Here is a 26,384-nt window from a genome sequence, read left to right on the forward strand (position 1 = left end):
GAGGGCCTGAGAGTGGCAGTGATGCCAAACTGAGAGCCGTTGACAGGGACTTGGTCTGGGAAACTCTTCTTCCATCTCGTGAAGAAAAGACCAAAACCAATTTTATTCTTATTAAAACACACACACACACACACACACACACACGCTTCTAGTGAAGTTGAGTTTAATAGCACTACAAATGGCTTGTAAAAACCTTTCGGGGGAAAATGACACTTTTCATGCCTTTTGGTCTACCAATTCTATTGTCAGGAATTAAGTATAAAAATAACTGAAAATGCAGATTAAATTTTACTCAGAAAATGATCATTTCAGTGTTATTTTGAATAATAAACTGAGTAATAACCTCTAATAACGGAACTAGTTAAACAGCAAATAAGTAAATGTAATGTTATATAGCTGTTTAAAAATCACAAGCTTAGAATGCTACAGGAAAACAGCCATAATACAATTGGAAGCTAAAAATGAAAGATGCATACATACACACAAATAGCAATGTGATTTCAATCATGTGAAATACACAAAATTTCAAAAGGGTGGTGAGTTATTGATTTTTAAGCTTTATTTTTCTTTTCTTTCTTTCTTTTTTTTTTTTCCCGAGACGGAGTCTTGCTCTGTCACCCAGGCTGGAGTGCAGTGGCGTGATCTCAGCTCGCTGCAGCCTCTGCCTCCTGGGTTCAAGCGATTCTCCTGCCTCAGCTTCCCAAGTAGCTGGGACTGCAGGCGCACACTACCATGCCTAGGTAAATTTTGTATTTTCAGTAGAGACGGAGTTTCACCATGTTGGCCAGGATAGTCTCAGTCTCTTGACCTTGTGATCCGCCCGCCTCGGCCTCCCAAAGTGCTGGGATTACAGGTGTGAGCCACCACGCCCTGGAGCTTTATTTTTATTTTCTAAATCTGTGAATATATGTTAATTTTAGAAGCATAAAGAAAATGCTGGCAAAGCTATGAAGAAACTTTTACCCTTAATATATTGCTAATAACATCACTCAATATATTGTCAAAAATGTTGTAAGCTGGTGTAAATTCTTGGGAAAGAACTTTTTGGAAAAGAAATACAAAATACATCAATAGCCATTAAGATGTTCAAAATATTTAGTTCATTAATACTGCTTAAAGGAATGTATCCTAACAAAATAATTAGAAAGAGGTTTTTCTGCATAAAGATATTCATCAAAACTCCCATAGCACAAAAATTTAAAAAATCCTATAAATGAAAAGGAAAAAGCCACTGAAAAACGAGGGAAAATTTGAAGCCACAAAATGTTATGAGCTATGAAAGTCTTAGAAAAATGGTTATGATTTACTAATTTATTCATAGATGCCTCTCTATGCCAGGCATATATTGCTTTAAAATGGAAAAATAAAAGCCTTCCAAGCAAATAAAACTGAATATTTTACTAAGAAAATTCTGTGAAATACATGGAAGAAAACATACAAAAAAGAAGTGTTATTTCTGAGTGATAGAATTAGGAGTGACTTTTCTTTAAACTTCCATTTGTGTGTGTGTTTATATAATTTAAGAATAATGAACAAAAAGCATTTTGTAATTCTTTATAATATACTATAGAACATTACTATTATTATTATTTTTTTAATGAGATTGACCAAGAACACTACTATGAATATTTGGACCACAGAATTGAGAAACACTGTTTAGGCATTCATTCATTCACCCATCCATCCATCCATCCATTCCACAAACGTGTCAAACAACTACCAGTGATAGCAATGCAGTAAGCTCTGATGAGTTCCTGCTCTGGGGGATACACAGTCTAGTAGGCAGATACACCAGGACAAGAGTAAGATATACAGAGAGTTTATAGGGACAAGAGCCTCTAAGTCAGGCCCAGGGGAATCAGAAATCAGGATTTAAGTTGTCACTGAAAGGATAAGTCAGAGTTTTCCAGTCAGACAAGCACGGAGAGCTCTTCAGTGGGGGCTCACGTGTGATTGAGACCGTGGACACTCACAGCAGAGTTTTATGCAGAGAGATTGCTACAATTGATAGCACAGACTCTTAGTCTTCAAATCCTAGCTACCGCATTTAATAGTTGTGTGAACTCTGGGCCTTTCAGTATTTTTATCTGAATAATAGCGGTGATAATACATACTTCATAGGATTGTGTGGCTTAAATGGAGAAAAATGTACACACAGTGCACATGGTAGACACTGTAGGAAAAACAAGATGGTAATGAAAAGGTGCAAGACAGAACAATATTTAAGATATTCAGTGAGAAAATAGGTGCTTTTAGTAAGGTTCCAAACTCAAGTGTTAGGAGCCCAGTACTCCAGGGAACGTAAGGATAATGTCTTATATCTTATTTTCTCAGGGTACTGATGTTCAAGTTTATTTGTCAGACTACTTTTACTTTTGACAAGTTAAATAAAATGGTAGGGATCACAGCACCCCAAACCCCAATCTGATTCACTTTAGTGATTATTCATATTGAGAGCTCACGTTTGCTTCATTGTAAGAACAGATCTCACCTTCTGGCTTTCAGAAAAACCTAGAATATCTTCACCAGTACAGATAAAGAAATGGTAATGCCAAGATTGTCAGTATTTTCCCAGGAAGGATAAAAGATATGTATGATGGGCGTATGCTTGTCCCAATCTGCCTTAAAATCCAAATCTCACCTTAGGCCAGTGGGGACTTGAATTAAAATTAGAAAGTGAACATTCTTATCATGAAGCTATCACATGATATCTCAGTTCCACTTGAATGTTGTTATATAAGTGAAATTCTCCCGAAATACTTCCTAAAATAACCATTCTGTATGTAGGTATGTGTTTCTGCTTGTCTAGGGATGACTTATTTTTCATTAAGTTCTCTGAAATGAGAAACAGAAATTGGGGAAATGAAATGGTATTCTCAGTCTTTACTCTGTATTGGTATTGGTTAGTCGTAGGCTCAGAGATCCTGGTCATGTCTTTGCAACTTCTAAGAAGACAAAGACACTGGTGGAGCTGGTGCGCACCTTTGTAGAACTATCTCTACTCACCCTACAGTGATGTCAAAAATGTTGCTTCCAACAGAGCTGGACACAGCCATGTCCCCTAACCCCTTCCGGGCCACTATGACACTGGTGATAAGATCAGGGATGGAGGTCCCAGCAGCCAAGATGGTCAGGCCCATAATCTCTTCACTGATGCCGATTGTCTCTCCAACCTAAATGTCAGGACAGGAATACACATCTCAGTGTTTGAAGTTACAAAATCATAAAAACCACAAAAATGTCAATGCAACCTCCTTTTAATGCATTTCTATACTGTGCTATGCAAAGTGCTGAGATGATAAAGATGAATAAGCCACAATCATTGCTAATAGAGTTTATATTTTTAGGATATTCAGACCCAAGGCATCAGGAATGTTCACATGAGAAACAGATAATCTCCGATAAAGAGCTCTAGAGGGCTAGAGTGCAGTGTTTATATGGTGCTTTCTAAGACTGAGTCAGGGAAGCTGCAGGATTAGAGGTAGAAAAGTCAATTGGCCATGGCATCTAGGGGCAGTGGCACAAAGTCTTGTGGCAGATTTGCCCTTCAACTTACTACCAAAACCAAGGACCGACACCCAAGGTCTCCATTTTCCTTTAGCATCTCCTAGTGTCTATAACCCATTCTTAAACACTTCAAGATGCTATCATTTCCACTGGAAACTCGATCCTGGGTGTTTTGGGTTTTGGTAACACACAGCAAAGCAGCTGTGGAGAAGCAAAAGCCAGAAAATCAGAGGACCTGGATCCAAGATCTGGCTCTGGTATGTGTTAATTTCTTGACATTTTGCTTACTGTACCAATTGTACAATGTCTTTGATCCTCACTTTCTCATCTATAAACTCGGGATAATAATACCTACTTTAGCAGGTACTTGTGAGGACTAAATTATAATTTGTGAAAGACTCTTTGTAAATAATACATTATTATCGAAAAGCAAGGGGAGGGCGTTTATTAACTTTTTATTTTTTGGTCTTTGTCTTTGCCTTTTAAGACTGATGAGTTCTATTTTGAAAGGTTGGTCTAGCCTCAGGTGGAAGCTCCTCCATTCTCTTGAGCAATTTGTCTCCTTGGGACTTTCTAGAAAAACTTACTATTTTTATTTTTAGAGATGGGTTCTTGCTCTGTTGCCCAGGCTGGAGTGAAGTGGCACAGCCATAGCTCACTGCAGCTTCAACCTCCTGGGCTCAAGCGATCTTCCAACCTTAGCCTCCAGAGTAGCTGGGACCACATGTGAGCACTGCCATACCTGGCTAATTTTTTTAGAGATGGGTTTTACTATGTTGCCCAGGCTGGTCTTGAACTTCTGGCCTCGAGGTCCTCCTGCCTTGGCCTCCCAAAGTGCTGGGATTACAGGTGTGAGCCACTGTACCTGGCCTCTTGGGACTTCTAAAACCTATACATGTTTTGCTGGAGTTGGTGAACTGTGGCTCTGAAAACCTTCAAGATAATGCTTTCCATCTGGTTTCCAATAGGTTATCTGATGTCCACCATTTTTTGAAAAAATTTAAAGGGCCAAAATAGCACATAAGGATAAAGGCTTTTAGGAAATAGAATACACTCATTTCTTAATCCTTTTTAAAAAATACTTATTTTTATAAGAAATAGAGTGGTTCCTACTAGCTTAAAAGCATATTTTTGTGTTGATAGTCATGCCTGCTCCAGAGCCTGATGAGCTGAACTAGCTTAACCTGTCCTCATGGGACTCAGAATCACTGCTCCCCATTAGTAAGTTCCATATATGCAGGATCCTCATCTTGGTCACCGTGATCTCCCTAATTGACAGAACATACAGAGCCTGGTACATAGTAGACTCTTAGTACCAATTTGCTGAGTAAGCAAATCAATCCACATACATAGGTGATTTCACCAGCACGTTTTTCTGCTGATTCTCCTAGAAAAAGTTCAATAAGAGTTTTGCACAGGAGTGCCCTATTTGAGCAAAATATTCTCAAAAGTTGTCAATTGTTTGTTAGATTTGGAGTGAAGCATTGTCAAAGACTGAGAAGATGCTGACTAAACAATTGTCACTGTTGGCAAGTTCCAATCTATTTAGAACATTCTTAATAATTAAATTCTTGGAGGGAATTCTAAAGTAGCGACTGTTTAAAAAATTATTTGCTGGGCGCAATGGCATGCACTGTAGTCGCAGCTACTTGGGGGTTGAGGCACGAGGATCACTTGAGCCTGGACATTTGAGACCAGACTGGGCAACATAGCAAGACCTTGTCCCCAAAATATAAACAAAATAACTCATATTTGGAGTTTGAACGCTACTATATACAGGAAAACACAGGAATTGAAGAAGAGAAAGATGGTGGTGTGGTTAAGAGCACTGGCTTGGGAGATGACAGTGCTGGGTGCAAATCCTAGCCTGCCACTCCTAGTGCAAGGTAGACAACTTCCCTGAGTCTCGGTTTTTCCCATCTGTAAAATGAAGAAAATATCCACTCAGAATTGTTGATGACTATATGTGATGATGCAAATAAAGCATATAGAAACAGTATCAGGCATATAGTAAACGTCCAAAAAAAAAAAACACCTATACTTTATTTTTATTTTTTTCTTTTGTTGAGACGGAGTCTCTCTCTGTCATCCAGGCTGGAGTTTAGTGGTGTGATCTCGGCTCACTGAAATCTCTGCCTCCCGGGTTCAAGTGATTCTCCTGCCTCAGCCTCCCAAGTAGCTGGGATTACAGGCATCTACCACCACACCTGGCTAATTTTTGCATTTTTAGTAGAGACGGAGTTTCACCATGTTGGCCAGGCTGGTCTTGAACTCCTGACCTCAGGTAATCCGCATGCCTTGGCCTCCCAAAGTGCTGGGATTGCAGGTGTGAGCCACTGCACCTGGCCAAAAAACTAGATTTTATAACTCAGACATTACTCCTTTCTCTCTCCAATTTATTAGACTGTCAGGTGTCTGGTAGCAGGAACAGAAGTGGGCTTACTGGGGCCAATTCACATCATGGAAAACTTCATGAGAATTTTCATTAGACATCAAACCCTTGGTGAATCTGTGTGGCTCTAGAAATCCTTTCGTGGAAGGAGAACTAGTCTTCATGAGCTTGTTTTGAGTACATTTCACTCAAGTTAACTTTTGTCAAATCAGTAAAGATGATGGGTACATGGAAGTGACAGTACTCTGAAAAATCAGGGAGCACCAGAGAGGCTTAGGGCTTTTAATAGAAAGAACATCAGCAGTCTTTTGGGGAAATTATTTCATTTTCTAAAAAAAAAAAAAGCCAATCATGAGGCCCATGCTGCTCCCAGTATTCCGTAATGCAGTTCTGTGCCTTGGTTTAAGGAGGATCTGAAAGAATGCTAATTGGCTAAATGAGACAAAAGGTCTTATTTGACTCTTAAAATTAACTTTTTTTTTTTTTTTTTTGAGACGGAGTCTGGCTCTGTCGCCCAGGCTGGAGTGCGGTGGCCGGATCTCAGCTCACTGCAAGCTCCGCCTCCCAGGTTCACGCCATTCTCCTGCCTCCGCCTCCCAAGTAGCTGGGACTACAGGCGTCCGCCTCGTCGCCCGGCTAGTTTTTTTGTATTCTTTAGTAGAGACGGGGTTTCACCGTATTAGCCAGGATGGTCTCGATCTCCTGACCTTGTGATCCGCCCGTCTCGGCCTCCCAAAGTGCTGGGATTACAGGCTTGAGCCACCGCGCCCGGCCTAAAATTAACTTCTAATATTAGATGCAGGATTGACTTTGACCACAGATTTTCATCACCCATTAAATTCATTAAAGTGCAAAAACAACAAGCAACAAGAATAACAAAAACAAAAAGGCAAAAAAACAAAAAAACAAAAACAAAACCCACAAACACAAAAAAAGCCAAGGGCAAATTGCATTAAAGCGTTGTAGGTGAAGGACATTTTTGCCAAACAGTAGCCAAATTATCAAATAGCATTTATGATAAAAGTGTGATAACAAACGAGTTGAACACTAAATGGTATAACTGCTATGGATTTTATAGTTCAGAAGTACAAACAACAGAATCAGAGCTAGACTTCTTGGAACAGAATCTATTTTGTTCAGCTGTCTGGGTGTTTTGAAAGAAGTATTTCTATAGGAAAAAAGAGAAACTTCTCTTCCATCATTGAAAAAGTAAGGCTTCCGTTTATGCCTTTCATTCGTCTTGGCTTTTTAAAATTATTGTTTCAGGCATTGAATTTGTGTTCCTTTTCTTTGAAAGAATAAAAAGAAAACAAGACTGGAATTAAGGTAATCATTAAAAAGAAAGATGGAACCCTGCATAATGATGTTTTATAAAATGGCAAAAAAGAAATGTCTGGGAAACAACATATCCCAGCAAGTTAGGAAAACACCATTTTTTCTTTATTAGTATATGAAGAAATAAAAGATGATTATTAAGAAAAACTATTATATGTTATAAATGGCAAACAGTCCTTTCAGCCTGGACATCTGGAGGCTGAAAAGCAGCCCACCTTCTGCTGTGATTTCTGCCAAGTGTTGGTAGCAAATGTCTCTCAATGAGTATAGAAAATAATGACTCCAAGGCACAGAGAACTTGCTCAGGAAGCCAGTGATTTTTTGGAAATATCCAGGAAGAGTAATCTGAAGTCAAATGTCAGTAAAATAACTGATATGAATAATACAAAATAACTTGTAGAAATAAGACAGTGTATCAGCCAACGTTTTCTGTGGATTTTGCTAGTAACATATATTCTTTTTTTTTTTTTTTTTTTGGTGAGGCAGAGTCTCTCTCTCTTGCCCAGGCTGGAGTGCGGTGACTGCAAGCTCTGCCTCCTGGATTCATGCTATTCTCCTGCCTCAGCCTCCTGAGTAGCTGGGACTACAGGCGTCCACCACTACGCCCGGCTAATTTTTTGTATTTTTAGTAGAGACAGGGTTTCACCGTGTTAGCCAGGATGGTCTCAATCTCCGGACGTCGTGATCCGCCCGCCTGGGTCTCCCAAAGTGCAGGGATTACAGGCGTGAGCCACCGTGCCCGGCAGTAACATGTATTTTGAAAACCAAGGTATGCTTTACATACAGTACAACTCATTCTCCTTGTTAAAAAGTGTACAGTTCTGTAAGTTTTTTTTTTTTCTATTTCTTTTTTTCTTTTTCTTTTTCTTTTTTTTTTTTTTTTAAAGACAGGGTCTCGCTCTGCCACTCATGCTGGAGTGCAGTGGTGTGATCTTGGCTCATTGCAGCCTTTACCTCCTGGGCTCAAATGATCCTCCCCCCTCACCCTCCTGAGTAGCTGGGACTACAGGCATGTGCTACCATGGCCGGCTAATTTTTTGTATTTTTGTAAAGACAGGGTTTTGCCATGTTGCCCAGGCTGATCTTGAACTCTTGGGGTCAAGGGATCTGCCTGCCTCAGCATCCCGAAGTGCTGGGACTACAGGCATGAGCCACTGCAACCAGCCTGCAAGTGTTTACAAATGTATGCAGCCATGTTTCTCCACATCCTTATCAACACATGCTACTTTTTTTTTATAGCCAACCTAGTGGTTGTGAAGTGATATCTTGTGATTAGTTTTTACAAGTTTATTGAGACATAATTTACATACCATAAAACTTAGCCATTTTAAAGTGTATAATGCAATGCTTTAATGTATTCAGAGTTGTGCAGGCTTCATCATTTAGATTTCGAACTTATTAATCATCCCCAAAAGAAACCCATACCCACTGGCAGTCACTCCCCATTTTCCCCCAACCTCCCCAATCCTAGGCAACTATTAATATTAACCTATTATATGTCTCTATAGACTTGCCTGTTCTGTATACTTCCTATAAATGAAATCATATGTATCCTTTTGTGACTGGCTTTTTTTCACTTAGCATGATATTTTAGAGTTTCATGTTGTAGCATGTATTGGTACTTTATTTCTTTTAACTGTGTAATATTCCATTGTATGGATATACCATATTTTGCTTATCCATTCATCAGTTGATGGATATTTGGGTTGTTTTCACTTTTTGGTAATTATGAATAATGCTACTTTGAACATTTGTGTACAAGTGTTTGTGGACGTATGTTTTCATTTCTCTTAAGTCTATTCCTAGGAGTGGAATTGCTAGATCATATGGTAACTCTATATTTAATGTTTTGTGGAACTGCCAAACTATTTCCCAAAGTGGATGCACAGTTTTACATTCCTACCAGCAGTATGTAAGGATTCTAATTTCTGTACATCCTCATCAACACTTGTTAGGTTCTGTCTTTTTGATTATACCCATCCTGGTGGGTGTAAAGTGGTATCTTGTTATGGTTTTCATTTATACTTCTTTAATTAATAATGATGTTGAGCATATTTTCTTGTGCTTTTTAGGCATCTGCGTATCTTTTTCGGTGAAATATCTGTTCAGATCTTTAAAATTAGGATACTTGAAGATGCTTGCCTTCCTATTACGGAGCTTTAAGCTTATATCTTGGATACAAGTGCTTCATCAGATATATATGATTTGCAAATATTTTCTTCCAACCTGTGGTTTTTCTTTTCCTTTTTAATGGTATTTCCTGAAGAGCGAAAGTTTTAATTTTGATGAAATCTAATTAATCAATTTTCTTGCTTTCATGGATCATGCTTTGGTATTGTATCAAAGAACTCTTTGCCTGGCTAATGGTCATATAGATTTTTTTTTTTCTGTCCTCTAGAAGTTTGATAGCTTTACCTCTTATACTTAAAACTATGATCCACTTTCAGTTAAATTTTATGTAAAATATGAGGTAAGGATCTAAGTTTATTTATTTTTGGCATATGGAAATCCAATTACTCCAGCACCATTTGTTGAAAAGTCTATTCACATATGTTCTCAGTGTATATTTCCTTATTTCAAATTGCTATATTTTATTTATGTTGCCAAGTATAATAATTTTAGGATTATATTAAACAAAGGATACAAGTGGGAAGTTTGGGATTTATGTAGTTTATAAGAGAGGTTAAAAGTATAATTTTTGGAGTTGCAGAGTCCTGGGTTAAAATCTTAGTTCTACCTATGTGATTTTGGGTAATCTTACCAGCTTTAAGCTTAACTTAAATCTTTATCTGTGAACTGTGGATAATAATAGTACCTCCTTCATAGGCTTTGAACCTATGTATAGGGTTACTGTCAAGATTATAAAGACAAAGGGATGTGAATTGCTGGGTGTGTAGTACATACTCAGTTATCAATGGTTACCACTATTATTTTTGAAAACGTGAAACCCTTGAATCTTACTCTTCATTCATGTTTTTCAATAACGAATACTGAGAGTGTATTCTTGTGATAGGCATTATGACTTGTATTGAGTTAAAAATACATAATCATTTATGTAAAGTAAAGCTCAAGGAAGAGGCTATTTTGTCTCCAGATGCTTTCCTAGAGCCAGTTTTGAAAGGCTGGTGAGAACGTGAGGTGAGTGGCTGCTCAAGATAAAGTAAGTACTACTGAACCAGGCAAAATCTTGACATTGCTCCCAGGTCTGGGTTGTCCTGGTGTCTGTCAGGCTGCAGAGGCAAGACGTAGTTAGACTTGCCTGCCTCCACATGGCTGTCCAGAGGCTATGCTGATTCAATTCCAGGCTACGGCCAGGAGACTAGGGAAAGTTAAGTGGATAAATTCCTCTAGTCCTGGAATGCTGACTTGTCTGTGTCACACCCAATACTGTTGTGGCAGTTGCAGAAAGCAAACACAATGATTAAACACTAGACAATCAGGACTGGAGAAAAACCAGGCAGATGCATGTCACTATCAAAATCTTACCTGGTGCGCCCACCAGACCATCAAGTAAGAGAATACTGCAATCCAGGTAATGGAGCCAAAGAACGTGATGGGAAAAAACTTCCTTGATGACTGAAAGACAACCAGGAAGAGTTGAGAATATTAGTGTTATCCGTTGAGACTGATCTGGAAATCCAAAGCTAAAGCCACCATTGTAGCTATTTCTCTAGCATTTCCTGCATCTTAGTAGGACTGGCAATCAAAAGGCCCTACTCATTCCTGATCAAGCTGGGACAGTAAGATTCTCCCTTGGAAATGCAAAATTGATAGGAACTGAAGTGCTGATTCCTGAGATGGAAGTCTTGGAGAGAATGTCTGTTAGTTCCTGCTATTAGATGTTTAGATTCCCTCTGCTCTTGCCCTTTCTAAAGCCTGGATTTTTGGCCGTTCCTCAATATTAACACCATATTCTCCCTCCTCTTTTTTCTTTCTTTTGCTCCAACGTTTGTCAGAATCAGTTTCTATTGCTTGCAAACCATGAATCCTAACAATCCATATGCCAGGAAACCTATGGGATTAATTCCATTGAACAAGAAATGGGAAGGATCAGCAGGTTTAAAAATAGATTGACTCATCTTACAGTCCCACCAATTATCAAGAAAGCCACACAGAAGAAGCCACTACCACAGCTTTTATAGATTGCAGATGATGGCCATTCTCCAGGACACTGGAACCACACATGGACCAGAGTAGACAGAGGCAGAAATGGCCAATTGTACTGATTTCCACTGAGATGGCAGATCAGACATTGCTTTCAAGAATGTTTTCTCTCCTGTTCACCACCCCAAAATACATTATGTTCAATTCTGCTTCTAGAAGTAGACTTTATGCTATCCCAGGCACAAAGTGTGAGCACTTTTAAAGTTTCCTAGAAATAGCCAGAAAAATCAGACACTTAAAATGCACTGTTTCTTACTCAGCCCCACTACAGAGAAATCCAGGCTTGCACTGTAGTGGTGTTCTTTTGATGTCTTTTGTTGAAAAATTGGGGTCCTTTAAAAACACACTCAGACAGCACTATGCTGTCAGAAAGCCTCTTGCCTATTATTGCCAAACACTTTTTATTTCAAAGCTTTCCATGTTGAGAAACAATCCCACTTTTTGCTTTGATAATGCCATCCAATTTTATCTAGAGAAATGAATTTTACAGTTGACTTGTATGAAAGCAATCTCAATTGTTTGAAGGGCTGACCTTGGGCAGTCATATAGAACACATTCTGTCATGGCTTTTGAGAGTTCCATTAAAAGGAAAAGATAAACTCATACATGGTAATCTTTTGAATATCAATAATGATGAACACAGTCTCTATTGCTCCAAACCAGGCTTATGTTTTCTTTACTAATTTCAAGTTTTTAATATGTATTTTTTATGATCATTTGCATGGTTCTTTTAAATTTTACCCCATCCATTTCTTTAAATGACTGCTGTTTTGTGGGGCCATTTGTTAGCTGGGATGGTTGGAACACCAAGCAGGTTTGATTAAATTGGGGAAGGGCATCAGGCCAGGCCACAGTGAGTAGCCAAAACGTTATCCTCAAATACTTTTCCCTGCCCCCTTTTAGAAGAAAAATATTTTGGACAAGGACTCAGACCCCTCCTGGGGACCTAAGCACTTTAATGGGTAATGGGGGAAAAAATAATTTTTTTAAAAGTGGAGTTGGAGACCTTCACTTTTTTTTTCCCCCCTGAGACAGAGTTTTACTGTCACCCAGGCTGGAGTGCAGTGGCATGATCTTGGCCTACTGCAACCTCTGCCTCCTGGGTTCAACCAATTTTCCTGCCTTAGCCTCCTGAGTAGCTGGGATTACAGGGACCCGCCACCACACCGTTAATTTTTTTTATTTTTAGTAAAGGCAGGGTTTCACTATGTTGGCCAGGCTGGTTTCAAAATCCTGACCTCAGCCTCCCAAAGTGCTATGATTACAGGTGTGAGCCACCACACCCGGCCATTAGATCTTCATTTATGAAAGCTTTTTTTTTTTTTTTTTAAAGCTAGGATTCAGCTGGATTCTGGAGACTGAATTCCCTGAGCCAGTACTAAGAGATCAAGTTTTCCAAGTCATTCAGCTTATTAAATTTCCCATCCTTTGCATCTGGTCACAGTCACTGTTTCAGGATCCTACGTACAATGAGGGTTTCATCTTCCATGGCTGTGCTCTGTTACAGGAAAGAGAAAAGCACTCTTGCCATGTGGGGTCACATGTGTGATTCGAGCCCCAACCAACGCTTGATTCTGGGCAATGTATGAGGATAATGAAAACCTTTCTACATGCTTTAAGGTGTGGCATAAGTACTGGATGTCCCAGGAGAGTCCTCATTTCATAGATTGCTCGTTTTCTAGGTTAGCTCATTTACTAAATGTGTAATTATTATTTTAACTTTGTACCTCTGCCTGTTTGTTCTTTGAGATAACTTCACAAGTCAGAATCAAATCATTTGAACATATTTCTCATCTGAAAAATATCGTAACTGAGCTACAGAAAATTCCTAGCCATAAGGTAGAAAGCGAGGTATCAGACAAGGAATTAAAGGAACTAAATTCAAATGAACATACTAGTGACAACCTCTCTAAATTAATATTTGATGCTCAACCTCTCTAAATTAATATTTGATGACAACCTCTCTAAATATTTGGCTCATAATTAAGCCAATTAGTAATTAATGGGCATCAAAACATACATTAGGGGCTCAATGAAAAAGGCTAAAAATAAATTTTCTTTGTGAATTTCCAGAGTCTTCATCATAAGCTAGAGGTAGATAAAGTCTGAGAACTTACTCTGTACCCAGATCCTGAACTAGAGATAAAATTGAAACTAGGTCTGCCTGACTGTACCGCATGTGCTCCCAATATCTAGGTTATACTGACTCTTTCCTAAAGAAAAACAGGACCAATAATGCTCAAAATATACTCCGCCATAGACATAATGATCATGATCATGATCATCATACTAGGCTCTGCTCTGAATGTCAGAAAATAAAAAAAGCATCAGGGAAGTAGCAACTAGCATTCCAGCTGTATGGCCATCTGCCTTGCCCAACCTCCCATGCTGTTCCTGCTTTGGAAGTATCAACCTTCCATGCATCAGCAGTTGGGCTAAGTGTTTCCCAACTGTCAAACTACTTTACCATTTCCATTCTCACAACCCAGGTAATCACTTCTTTCATTTTTCTTGGACCATTCTGTTTACTTGGACAGCGTGGTCTCATTCCAGACATCTCTGCTCAGTAGCAACTGTACAGTCATTTAGTTACCAGTGTCATTGGAAGGAAGAAAATAGCCCTTGGAGCCAAGGTCTAACATGACAATTTATGGTTATAGTAATGGGGGTTCATCCTGACATCTGCTGGGATGGACCTCATACTAATTAGCAAATAAGCAAATTGCATCCATGTGCTGGCCATTTTGTTCCCATGTTGTGGTTTACTTATATAATTGACAGTGGATGCTCTCATTAGAAGGTTTTAGTACATCAGAGTGATATCGGCTTGGCTTGGAAAAAGTTGCTGGACATTAGCTGGTTGTACAAATTAGCTATATCCTTACTGATTTAAATTCAACAAATATTCACTAAGTATCTACTCTGTGTAAGGTTCTGGGACATACATTTAATGAAGATCCCCCCCAATCCTACTGAAGATTAAAAGTGTGGTCTCTGGATTAATATGACTGGTATTGAAATCTCTGCTCACAAATTAACAGCAATGTGACCTGAGACAAATTATTTAATTTCTTTAAGCTTAGGCTTCTTCATCTGTAAAATGGGAGAAATAACAATCTAGTTGTTTTGAGGACTTCATGTACATAAAATGTCTAGCAAAGTACCTCACACATAAGTACTCAGATAATTATACTTGTTATTAGACAATACAGTCATGCCCTGGTATCCATGAGGGATTACTTCCACTGCCCCTGAGGATACCAAAATCTGCAGATGCCCAAATCCATTATATGAAATGGAATATTTACATATAACCTTTGTGCATCATCCCATATACTTTATTTAGTTATGAGACAGAGTTTCGCTCTTGTCGCCCAGGCTGGAGTGCAACGGTGCAATCTTGGCTCACTGCAACCTCCGCCTTGTGGGTTCAAGTGATTCTCCTACCTCAGCCTCCCGAGTAGCTGGGATTATAGGCAGGCATGTACCACCATGCCCAGCTAATTTTTTGTATTTTTAGTAGAGACAGGGTTTCTCCATGTTGGTCAGGCTGGTCTTGAACTCCTGACCTCAGGTGATAAGCCTGCCTTGGCCTCCCAAAGTGCTGGGACTACAGGTGTGAGCCACTGCACCTGACCCCCATATATTTTAAATCAGCTCTAAATTACTTATGAGGCCTAATAAAGTGTAAATGCTATGTAAACAGTTGTTAAATTGTATTGTTTTTATCTGTATCTTTTTACTGTTGTATTAAAATTTTTTTCCTGAATATTTTCAATCTGTGATTGTTTGAATGCAGAACCTGAAGATATGAAGAATCGACTGTATTATTCTCATTTTAGTTTTTAAGAGATAAAGAAACTGATACTTGGGGAAGTGAACGTGACTGTGAAGACCTGGACTAGAGTCTTGGCTTTGCCTCTTTCTAGCTGGGTGTGCTTGAATGAGTCACCACACCTCTATGAGTCTCACCACACCTCTATCCTTATTAGACCTTGCTTGGCTCATAGTAGACACTCAATAAATACTCGATGAATGAATGAATAATAGAAATTGCAAACACCTAGCTGGGTTCTCAGGTTCCTTCCTAGTTCTAATGGGTCATGTTTTCATATCTTATTAGATGCATTCTTGTTTTGCAGGAGTATCTATCCTAGTCATGAGAGAAGATAACTTTTTGAATATTTTATTTTCAATTTTCATCAAAGACTTAATCCTCATTGAGGTTTATATTTTAATTCTTTTACTTTGGAAACAAAGCCATTAATTTAAGAAAACTGTAAGTGTGAAGTCCATATTATGTAAGCTGAAATTATGCACAGTTCAACAAACACTGTATACAATTTGCATATAAAGCAGAAATAAAAGCTAGTGGGAGTACTATATACTCTGAAACTATATACACTAAAAAATCATGTTTTCCTTGTAAATACTGTCAAAGTTAGGTATGTTCATCTCCTTGGCTAAACAAAATCCATGGAAGAGGCAGAGCTTCCAGGCCCTAAGGAGGAGCAAATAGGTATTAATAATTTTTCCTCTCTCTTTCCTCTCCCTATATATTTTCTCAAGAGGTCCTTGTGGAAGCACATGAGTTCTATGGGGGTTTGCAAAAATGGGCACAATACTTTGCTGCTCCTCTCATCAAGAGGTAAGGTCTGTTTTTCCACCCTTTGAATCTGGGCTGGCCTTATGACTTGCTTTGACCAATAGAATGTATTGGAAGTGACAGCGTGCAACTAGATCTCAAGAGGGCTTTGTAGCTTTCATGCTTGCTACTCTTGGCACTTTGCCATTATGTGAATAAGTCCAGGCTAGCCTATTTTGGGATAACAGACTATATGGAGCAGAGACAAGCTGTTCCAGCTGCAATAGCCTGTGCCTACCAGTTCCCAGCCATTGTTAAGTGAGCACCACTAAGACCAGCAGATGAACTGCCCAGCTGAGGATAGCCCAAATTGCCAGTTCACAGAATTATGGACTAAAAACATGTCTTGTTTTAAGTCACCAGGTTGGGGTGGTATGTTACACAGCAAAAGATAACTGATACAAGGTGAAATCTAACAAAAATCTTCTAACAAAGCGTGATCACTTATTGGCTTTTGTGTCAACTGGCATGGTTTCTTTCATTTGGCATATTGTATATGCAGAATACACCCATATGTCTTCCAAGCCAATATGCTTTGAGAATAAACTGGGACTGTCCTGGGTAAACTGGGATGTACAATCACCTTAAACGTGCAGTAGCTTATTGATGGTTATCTCGTTATGCTTTCCTTAATCACAGAATGTCATGGCTGACAGGGAATCTAGAAATCTTCCAACCCTTTATTCACAGAGGAGAAAAAATGGGGTCCAGAGTTGAGAAGTGCTTTTCCTAATGTACAGTTAATCAGTTGGTGGGGGAAAACCCATTACAGTCAATGTGGTAGAAAGAAAATGATCTGGGTCAGGGGACTTGGGTTCAAATCCAGCTTCTCTCATTAATACAGCTGTACAGTCTTGCTCCATGGTTATATGTGGCCATGTCTGGTTTCCTTTACTAAACTTAGAGTGCCTTAACAATAGAAATTGTAAATTTTGTGTCTTTATATCTCTTTTTTAAAAAAAATATACTTTAAGTTCTTGGGTACATGTGCAGAATGTGCAGCTTTGTTACATAGGTATACACGTGCCATGGTGGTTTGCTGCACCCATCAACCCGTCACCTACATTAGGTATTTCTCCTAATACTATCCCTCCCCTAGCCCCCTACCCTGTGACAGGCCCCAGTGTGTGATGCTCCCCTCCCTGAGTCCATGTTATCTCATTGTTCCACTCCCACTTATGAGTGAGAATATGCAGTGTTTGGTTTTCTGTTCCTGTGTTAGTTTGCTGAGAATGATAGTTTCCAACTTCATCCATGTCCCTGCAAAGGATATGAACGCATCCTTTTTTTGTGGCTGCATAGTATTCCATGGTGTATATGTGCCATATTTTCTTTTCTTTTTTTTTTTTTTTTTTTTTGAGGCGGAGTCTTGCTCTGTCGCCCAGGCTGGAGTGCAGTGGCGCAATCTCGGCTCACTGCAAGCTCCGCCTCCCGGGTTCACGCCATTCTCCTGCCTCAGCCTCCCAAGTAGCTGGGACTACAGGCGCCCGCCACCTCGCCCGGCTAGTTTTTTGTATTTTTAGTAGAGACGGGGTTTCACCATGTTAGCCAGGATGGTCTCGATCTCCTGACCTCGTGATCCGCCCGTCTCGGCCTCCCAAAGTGCTGGGATTACAGGCTTGAGCCACCGCGCCCGGCCGCCATATTTTCTTTATCCAGTCTATCACTGATGGACATTTGGGTTGGTTCCAAGTCTTTGCTATTGTGAATAGTGCCACAATAAACATACATGTGCATGTGTCTTTATAGTAGAATGATTTATAATACTTTGGGTATATACCCAGTAATAAGATTGCTGGGTCAAATGGTATTTCTAGTTCTAGATCCTTGAGGAATCACCACACTGTCTTCCATAATGGTTGAACTAGTTAACAGTCCCACCAACAGTGTAAAAGTGTTCCTATTTCTCCACATCCTCCCCAGCATGTTGTTTCCTGACTTTTGAATGATCACCATTCTAACTGGTATGAGATGGTATCTCATTGTGGTTTTGATTTACATTTCTCTAATGACCAGTGATGATGAGCTTTTTTTCATGTTTGTTGGCTGCATAAATGTCTTCTTTTGAGAAGTGTCTATTCATATCCTTCACCCACTTTTTGATGGGGTTGTTTTTTCTTGTAAATTTGTTTAAGTTTGTAGATTCCGGATCTTAGACCTTTGTTAGATGGATAGATTGCAAAATTTTTCTCCCATTCTGTAGGTTGCCTGTTCACTCTGATGGTAGTTTTATTTTATTTTTCCTGTGCAGAAGCTCTTTAGTTTAATTGGATCCCATCTGTCTATTTTGGCTTTTGTTGCCATTGCTTTTGGTGTTTTAGTCATGAAGTCTTTGCCAGTGCCTATGTCCAGAATGGTATTGCCTAGGTTTATCTTCTAAGATTTTTATGGTTTTAGGTTTTATGGTTGAGTCTTTAATCCATCTTGAGTTAATTTTTGTACAAGGTGTAAGGAAAGGGTCCAGTTTAAGTTTTCTGCATATGGCTAGGCAATTTTCCCAACACCATTGAGTAAATAGGGAATCCTTTCCCCATTGCTTGTTTTTGTCAGGTTTGTCAAAGATCAGATGGTTGTAGATGTGTGGTGTTATTTCTGAGGCCTCTGTTCTGTTCCATTGGTCTATATATCTATTTTGGTACCAGTACCATACTGTTTTGGTTACTGTAGCCTTCTAGTATAGTTTGAAGTCAGGTAGCATAATGCCTCCAGCTTTGTTCTTTTTGCTTAGGATTGTCTTGGCTATACGGGCTCTTTTTTTGGTTCCATAGGAAGTTTAAAGTAGTTTTTTCCAATTCTGTGAAGAAAGTCAATGGTAGCTGGATGGGGATAGCATTGAATCTATAAATTACTTTGGGCAGTATAGCCATTTTCATGATATTGATCCTTCCTATCCATGAGCGTGGCATGTTTTTCCATTTATTTGTGTCCTCTTATTTCCTTGAGCAGTGGTTTGTAGTTCTCCTTGAAGAGATCCTTCACATCCCTTGTAAGTTGTATTCCTAGGCATTTTATTCTCTTTGTAGCAGTTGTGAATGAGAGTTCACTCACGATTTGGCTCTCTGTTATTGGTGTATATGAATGCTTGTGGTTTTTGCACGTTGATATTGTATCCTGAGACTGCTGAAGTTGCTTATCAGCTTAAGGAGATTTTGGGCTGGGACAATTGGGTTTTCTAAATATACAATAATGCAATCTGCAAACAGAGACAATTTGACTTCCTCTTTTCCTAATTGAGTACCCTTTGCTTCTTTCTCTTGACTGATTGCCCTGGCCAGAACTTCCAGTACTATGCTGAATAGGAGTGATGAGAGAGGGCATCCTTGTCTTGTGTCGGTTTTCAAAGGGAATGCTTCCAGTTCTTGCCCATTCAGTATGATGTTGGCTTGGGTTTGTCATAAATAGCTATTATTATTTTAAGATACATTCCATCAATACCTAGTTTGAGAGTTTTAAGCATGAAGGGGTGTTGAATTTTGTTGAAGGCCTTTTCTGCATCTATTGAGATAATCATGTGGTTTTTATCATTGGTTCTGTTTATGTGATGGATTATATTTATTGATTTGCATATGTTGAGCCAGCCTTGCATCCCAGGGATGAAGCCGACCTGATCATGGTGCATAAGCTTTTCGATGTGCTGCTGGATTTGGTTTGCCAGTATTTTATTGAGGATTTTTGCATCAATGTTCATCAGGGATATTGGCCTGAAATTTTCTTTTTTGTTCTGTCTCTGCCAGGTTTTGGTATCAGGATGATACTGGCCTTGTAAAAAGAGTTAGGGCAGATTCCCTCTTTTTCTATTGTTTCGAATAGTTTCAGAAGGAATGGTACCAGCTTCTCTTTGTACCTCTGGTAGAATTTGGCTGTGAATCCATCTGGTCCTGGACTTTTTTTGGTTGGTAGGCTATTAATTACTGCCTCAATTTCAGAACTTGTTATTGGTCTATTCAGGGATTTGACTTCTTCCTGGTTTAGTCTTGGGAAGGGTGTATGTGTCCAGGATTTTATCCATTTCTTCTAGACTTTCTAGTTTATTCACATAGAGGTGTTTATAGTATACTCTGATGGTAGTTAGTATTTCCTTGGGATTGGTGGTGATATCCCCCTTATCATTTTTTATTGTACTCATTTGATTCTTCTCTTTTCTTCTTTATTAATCTGGCTAGCAGTCTATCAATTTGGTTGATCTTTTGAAAAAAACAGCTCCTGGATTCATGGAATTTTTTTTTTTTTTTTGAAGGGTTTTTCGTGTCTCTATTTCCTTCAGTTCTGCTCTGATCTTAGTTTTTTCTTGTCTTCTGCTAGCTTTTGAATGTGTTTGCTCTTGCTTCTCTAGTTCTTTTAATTTTGATATTAGAGTGTCAATTTTAGATCTTTTCTGCTTTCTCCTGTGGGCATTTAGTGCTATAAATTTCCCTCTACATAGTGCTTTAAATGTGTCCCAGAGATTCTCGTATGTTGTGTCTTTGTTCTCATTGATCTCAAAGAACATCTTTATTTCTGTCTTCATTTCGTTATGTACCCAGTAGTCATTCAGGAGCAAGTTGTTCAGTTGCCATGTAGTTGTGCAGTTTTGATTGCGTTTCTTAGTCCTGAGTTCTAGTTTGATTGCACTGTGGTCTGAGAGACTGTTATGATTTCCATTCTTTTGCATTTGCTGAGTGTTTTACTTCCAACTATGTGGTCAATTTTAGAATAAGTGAGATGAGGTGCTGAGAAGAATGTATATTCTGCTGATTTGGGGTGGTGGAGAGTTCTGTAGATGTTTATTAGGTTCACTTGGTCTAGAGCTGAGTTCAAGTCCTGAAATATCCTTGTTAATTTTCTGTCTCAATCTGTATAATATTGACAGTGGGGTATTAAATCTCCCATTATTATTGTGTGGGAGTGTAAGTCTCTTTGTAGGTCTCTAAGAGCTTGCTTTATGAACCTGGGTGCTCCTGTATTGGGTGCATATATGTTTAGGATAGTTAACTCTTCTTGTTGCATTGTTCCCTTTACCATTATGTAATTCCCTTCTTTGTCTCTTTTGGTCTTTGTTGGTTTAAAGTCTGTTTTGTCAGAGACTAGGATTGCAACCCCTGTTTTTCTGTTGTTTGTTTGTTTTCCGTTTGCTTGGTAAATATTCCTCCGTCTCTTTATTTTAAGCCTATGTTTGTCTTTGCATGTGAGATGGGTCTCCTGAATACAGCACACTGATGGGTCTTGACTCTTTATCCAATTTGCCAGTCTGTGTCTTTTAATTAGGGCATTTATCACATTTACATTTAAGGTTAATATTATGTTTGAATTTGATCCTGTCATTATAATGCTAGCTAGTTATTTTGCCTGTTGATGCAGTTTCTTTGTAGTGTCAATGTTCTTTACAATTTGGTATGTTTTTGCAGTGGCTGGTTCCAGTTGTTCCTTTCCATGTTTAGTGCTTCATTCAGGAGCTCCTGTAAGACAGGCCTGGTGGTGACAAAAATCTCTCAGCATTTGCTTGTCTGTAAAGTGGAGATTTTATTTCTCCTTTGCTTATGAAACTTAGTTTGCCTGGAAATGAAATTCTGGCTTGAAAATTCTTTAAGAATGTTGAATATTGGCCCCCACTCTCTCTAACTTGTAAGGTTTCTGCAGAGAGATCTGTTGTTATTCTGATGAGCTTCCCTTTGTGGGTAACCCGACCTTTCTCTCTGGCTGCCCTTAACATTTTTTCCTTCATTTCAACCTTGGTGAATCTGGTGATTATATATCTTGGGGTTGCTCTTCTCAAGGGATATCTTTATGGTGTTCTCTGTATTTCCTGAATTTGAATATTGGCCTGTCTTGCTAGGTTGGGGAAGTTCTCCTGGATAATACCCTGAAAAATGTTTTCCAGCTTGATTCCATTCTCTCCATCACTTTCAGGTATACCAATCAAACGTGGATTTGATCTCTTCACATAGTCCCATATTTCTTGGAGGCTTTGTTCGATCCTTTTCATTCTTGTTTTCTCTAATCTTGTCTTCTCACTTTATTTCATTAAGTTGATCTGTCACTCTCTGATATCCTTTCTTCTGCTTGATCGATTCGGCTATTGATAGTTGTGTATGCTTCACAGAGTTCTTGTGCTGTGTTCTTCAGCTCCATCGGGTCATTTATGTTCTTCTCTAAACTGGTTATTCTAGTTAGCAATTTGTCTATCCTTTTTTCAAGATTCTTAGCTTCCTTGCATTGGGTTAGAACATGCTCCTTTAGCTTGGAGGAGTTTGTTATTACCCATCTTCTGAAGCCTACTTCTGTCAATTCATCAAACTCATTCTCCATCCATTTTTGTTCCATTGCTGGTGAGGAGTTGTTACTCTTTAGAGGAGAAGATGCATTCAGGTTTTTAGAATTTTCAGCCTTTTTGCTTTCTCCCCATCTTTGTGAATTTATCTACCTTTGGTCTTTGTAGTTGGTGACCTTCGGATGGGGTCTCTGAGTGGACGGTGCTTTTTTTAGTTTTTTGTGTTTTTTAGTTTCCCTTTTTTTTTCTTTTTTTTTTTTTTTGAGACAGAGTCTTGCTCTGTTGCCCAGGCTGGAGTGCAGTGGCACGATCTCAGCTCACTGCAAGCTCTGCCTCCCAAGTTCATACCATTCTCCTGCCTCAGTCTCCCGAGTAGCTGGGACTACAGGTGCCCGCCACCATGCCTGGCTAATTTTTTGTATTTTTAGTAGAGACAGAGTTTTACCATGTTAGCCAGGATGGTCTCAATCTCTTGACCTCGTGATCCGCCTGCCTTGGCCTCCCAAAGTGCTGAGATTACAAGTGTGAGTCACTGCCCCTCTGCTGCAGGTCTGCTGGAGTTTGCTGGAGGTCCACTCCTGATCCTGTTTGCCTGGGTATCACCAGTGGAGGCTGCAGAACAGCAAAGATTGCTGCCTGTTCTTTTTTCTGGAAACTTCATTGCATTGGGGCACCTGCCAGATGCCAGCCAGAGCCCTCCTGTATGAGGTGTCTGTTGGCCCCTACTGGGAGGTGACTCCCAGTCAGGATACATGGGGGTCACGGACCCACTTGAGGAGGCAGTCTGACCCTTAGCAGAGTTTGAATGCTATGCTGGGAGATCTGCTGCTCTCTTCAGAGCCAGCAGGCAGGGATGTTTAAGTCTGCTGAAGCTGCGCCCACAGACACCCCTTCCCCCAGGTGCTCTGTCCCAGGGAGATGGGGGGTTTTATCTATATGTCCCTGACTGGGGCTGCTGCCTTTTTTTCAGAGATGCCCTGCCCAGAGAGGAGGAATCTATAGAAGCAGTCTGGCCACAGAGGCCTTGCTGAGCTGCAGTGTGCTCTGCCCAGTTTGAACTTCCTAGTGGCTTTGTTTACACTGTGTTGGTAAAACTGCCTACTCAAGCCTCAGCAATGGTGGACATCACTTCCCCACCAAGCTCAAGCATCCAAGGTCGACCTCAGACTATTATGCTGGCAGCAAGAATTTCAAGTCGGTGAATCTTAGCTTGCTGGGTTCCGTGGGGGTGGGACCCATCGAGCCAGACCACTTGGCTCCCTGGCTTCATTCCTCTTTCCAGGAGAATGAACCGGTTCTGTCTCACTGGTGTCTAGGCACCACTGGGGTATGGAAAAAAAAAACACTCCTGCAGCTAGCTCAGTGTCTGCCTGAATGACCGCCCAGTTTTGTGCTTGAAACCCAGGGCCCTGGTGACATAGACACCGGAGGGAATCTTCTGGTCTGTGAGTTGCAAAGACTGTGGGAAAAGCACAGTGTCTGGGCCGGAGTGCACTGTTCCTCATGGCACAGTCCCTCCACAGCTTCCCTTGTGTGGGGGAGAGAATTTCCTGACCCCTTGCACTTCCCAGGTGAGGTGACATCCCACACCCCACCTTAGTTGGAAACGCAGAAATCACCTGCCTTCTGTGTCGATCTTGCTGGGAACTGCATACTGGAGCTGTTCCTATTTAGCCATCTTGCCAGCAATCCTGTCTTTATATCTCTTAAACACTGGCTAAGGTCCAGTATTTGGCACATAATAGGTGCTCAATAAATATTTGAGAAGGCAGTTGAAAAAAACCAAAGTGTTCTTCATAAAAGTCTTATTTCTGCTTGGAACAACATAGATTATACTCAGAAAAAGAAAAGAAATCCAGTCCATTCCAGGGCTGGCACTTGAGGGAGCAATGAGGTAAAGCCCCGCTGGCTACCCTGCTCATTCTGCAGGGGCTGGCTCTCAGAGGGGGAATGCACAGGGAGGAGAGGACTGGGGACAGCTCTGTTTTCTTGCTCTGTGCCTCTCGGGATTGTGGCATCAGCCAGAGCAGTTGTCATGACCCAGGTAACAACTGCCTTGATTGATTTTTGTTGGTTTTCCAAAAGTTACCAGTTGGGAGCTTTTGATCTTCTCTAACAGCTTCTTTGACCTTTCAACTCAGATTACCAAGAGGATAAACACTTTGCCAGCCCTTTCTCTGAGTTCCTCCTACCCCTGAGAGTCAAGGGCCTTGACTTACTGGCATCTTCCTCCCATTCCTGCACATCTTCCTGAGTGCCTCAATGGTTGTATGCAAACATCCTCTCATCAACCAATTTGCCCACTCTGCTGGGGGCCACACCACATGAAGCCCTTTTTGAGAATTTAGAAAACTGTATCTGTCTCCCTGATTTTCCTCCCTAGGGCCAAACAAAAGCATTGGACTAAACAGCAGAGCAATGGGTGGGGGCCGGGGGCGGGGGTAGGGGGAGAGGAGGGGAGAGGGAGAGAGAGTGAGAGAGACTAGAGACAATGCAAGCATATCTTAGAAATGTCAATGTGGTGTGAGCCAAGAAAAATCAAACACATTCAGCTGTTTGGTTGTGGGTTTTCAGGAAGCCAGGCCTTTGCATAGTGCAGATGCTATATAATGGTATCTTGACTAAAGAAACTTAAATATTGCTTTAAGCGAGCCACTCCTGTGTCATGTATCCTTTACCAGGAAACCTATACTGTTGGGAGTCCCTACAAGAAGTCCTTTCTTGTTGTCTACTTGACAAGACATGGCTCTCCACTAGGCTGCATTATTTAAGGACCAGGCTAATGGGATGGGGTTTTTCTTCTTTTTCAAATGAAGGAGCTCTTGAAGACTTAATGATAAATTATGCTGAAAGTTAGCAAAATATTCTATTCCAAGTGCTTTTAGAAATGATTTTTTTTTTTAAAATGATTTTTTTTCTACTTTCTGGCATCACTAAATATGAAGCAAAGCCAAAGCCATGTGGTCACATAGACCTGGGTCTGGATCTCAGCCCTACCTTCTAGGAAATGACCAGATATAAATTAGCTAATTTCTTTGTGCCTAACTTTCTTTCTATTTATGCCAACAATATACATATTCCTACCCTAGACGTTTCCTGAAATTACATAATATAGTTTACTGTGGGCCAATAACTCAAGGCCCTGGGCTCTCAGGGTTGGGAAGGACTTTTAGAATAAAGGTGGGCAAAATGTTCATCCTCTTGCCAATCTGAGTTGAAAGATCAAGAAGGTATTAGAGAAGATCAGAGCCTCCTGATTGGCAACTGCTGGCAAACCAACAAGAATCAATCAAGGCAGTTGTTACCTGGGTTATGACAACTGCCCTGGCTGATGCACAGAATAAGAAAGTGGAGCTGTCCACAATGCTCTCCTCCCTGTGCAGTCTCCCTTTGAGAGCCAGTCCCTGATGCCACTGGGGCTTCTCTCATTGCTTCCCTCAAGGGCCAGCCCTGGGATGGACTGGATTTGTGAGTATACTGTGCGCTGTTCCAAGCAGAAATGAGACTCTCATGAGGAACATTTAGTACAGAATCTGGTGCATATTAGGTATACAGTTTTGTTGAATGAGTTTGTGTGTGTGGTGCTATAGTAAGTAGAGCTGTTTCTCCTTCTCTCATTAGTTCTTTCACCTCTGGGGCTAATGGCCCAAGAACTCACTTCAACAACAGTGGGTGGGGGTATACTCTTGATTTGTTCTACACTCAGAGTGTACTTGGCTGATGTTGTGTTCAGAGCACCCAGTACATGATAATGGTAGATAATAAAATAGATTAATGATAGTAACATAAGAGAGAGAACATCAGACATGTAGGCATTTATATTACATAAATGCATCTCTTTAAATTTTTTGAATTAATTAATAATGTTCATAGTCACAAGAATGTTCAAGAAAATGTGAGTAACCTTCCTGCCTCAGACCTTCAGTTGCCCTTCTCACCTTCTCAGAGACAATCACTGTGGTGGTTTTAAAACACGGTTGCAAATTCTTTGACACTCTTCCCAACAGGAGAGTGATATGCTACATGACACTGATGTATTCTATGTAAACTTTTTGTCTCCTTCCCCTTTAATCAAGACACATTTATGACTGCTT

At 40.1% G+C, this 26,384-nt stretch overlaps 1 protein-coding gene and 1 long non-coding RNA gene across 4 annotated transcripts in view; one reads left to right on the forward strand and one right to left on the reverse strand.

Moving 5' to 3' along the window:
- SLC24A2 (solute carrier family 24 member 2) overlaps nt 1-26,384 on the reverse strand; it is a 303,081-nt gene that overhangs the window by 10,267 nt on the left and 266,430 nt on the right. For all 3 annotated transcript variants that reach the window (XM_033237445.1, XM_033237447.1, XM_033237446.1), the window contains 2 exons: nt 10,721-10,810; nt 3,007-3,173 (listed from right to left, as the gene is read on the reverse strand). In XM_033237445.1, the coding sequence (XP_033093336.1) occupies nt 3,007-3,173; nt 10,721-10,810 (257 nt within the window). The remainder of the gene's footprint in view (nt 1-3,006; nt 3,174-10,720; nt 10,811-26,384) is intronic.
- Nucleotides 1-26,384, forward strand: part of LOC117098630 — a 49,261-nt gene that overhangs the window by 5,123 nt on the left and 17,754 nt on the right. The window lies entirely within an intron of this gene.

The sequence above is a fragment of the Trachypithecus francoisi genome, unplaced genomic scaffold, assembly GCF_009764315.1.
Source record: "Trachypithecus francoisi isolate TF-2019V2 unplaced genomic scaffold, Tfra_2.0 Lachesis_group16, whole genome shotgun sequence".
Taxonomy (NCBI): Eukaryota; Metazoa; Chordata; class Mammalia; order Primates; family Cercopithecidae; genus Trachypithecus; species Trachypithecus francoisi.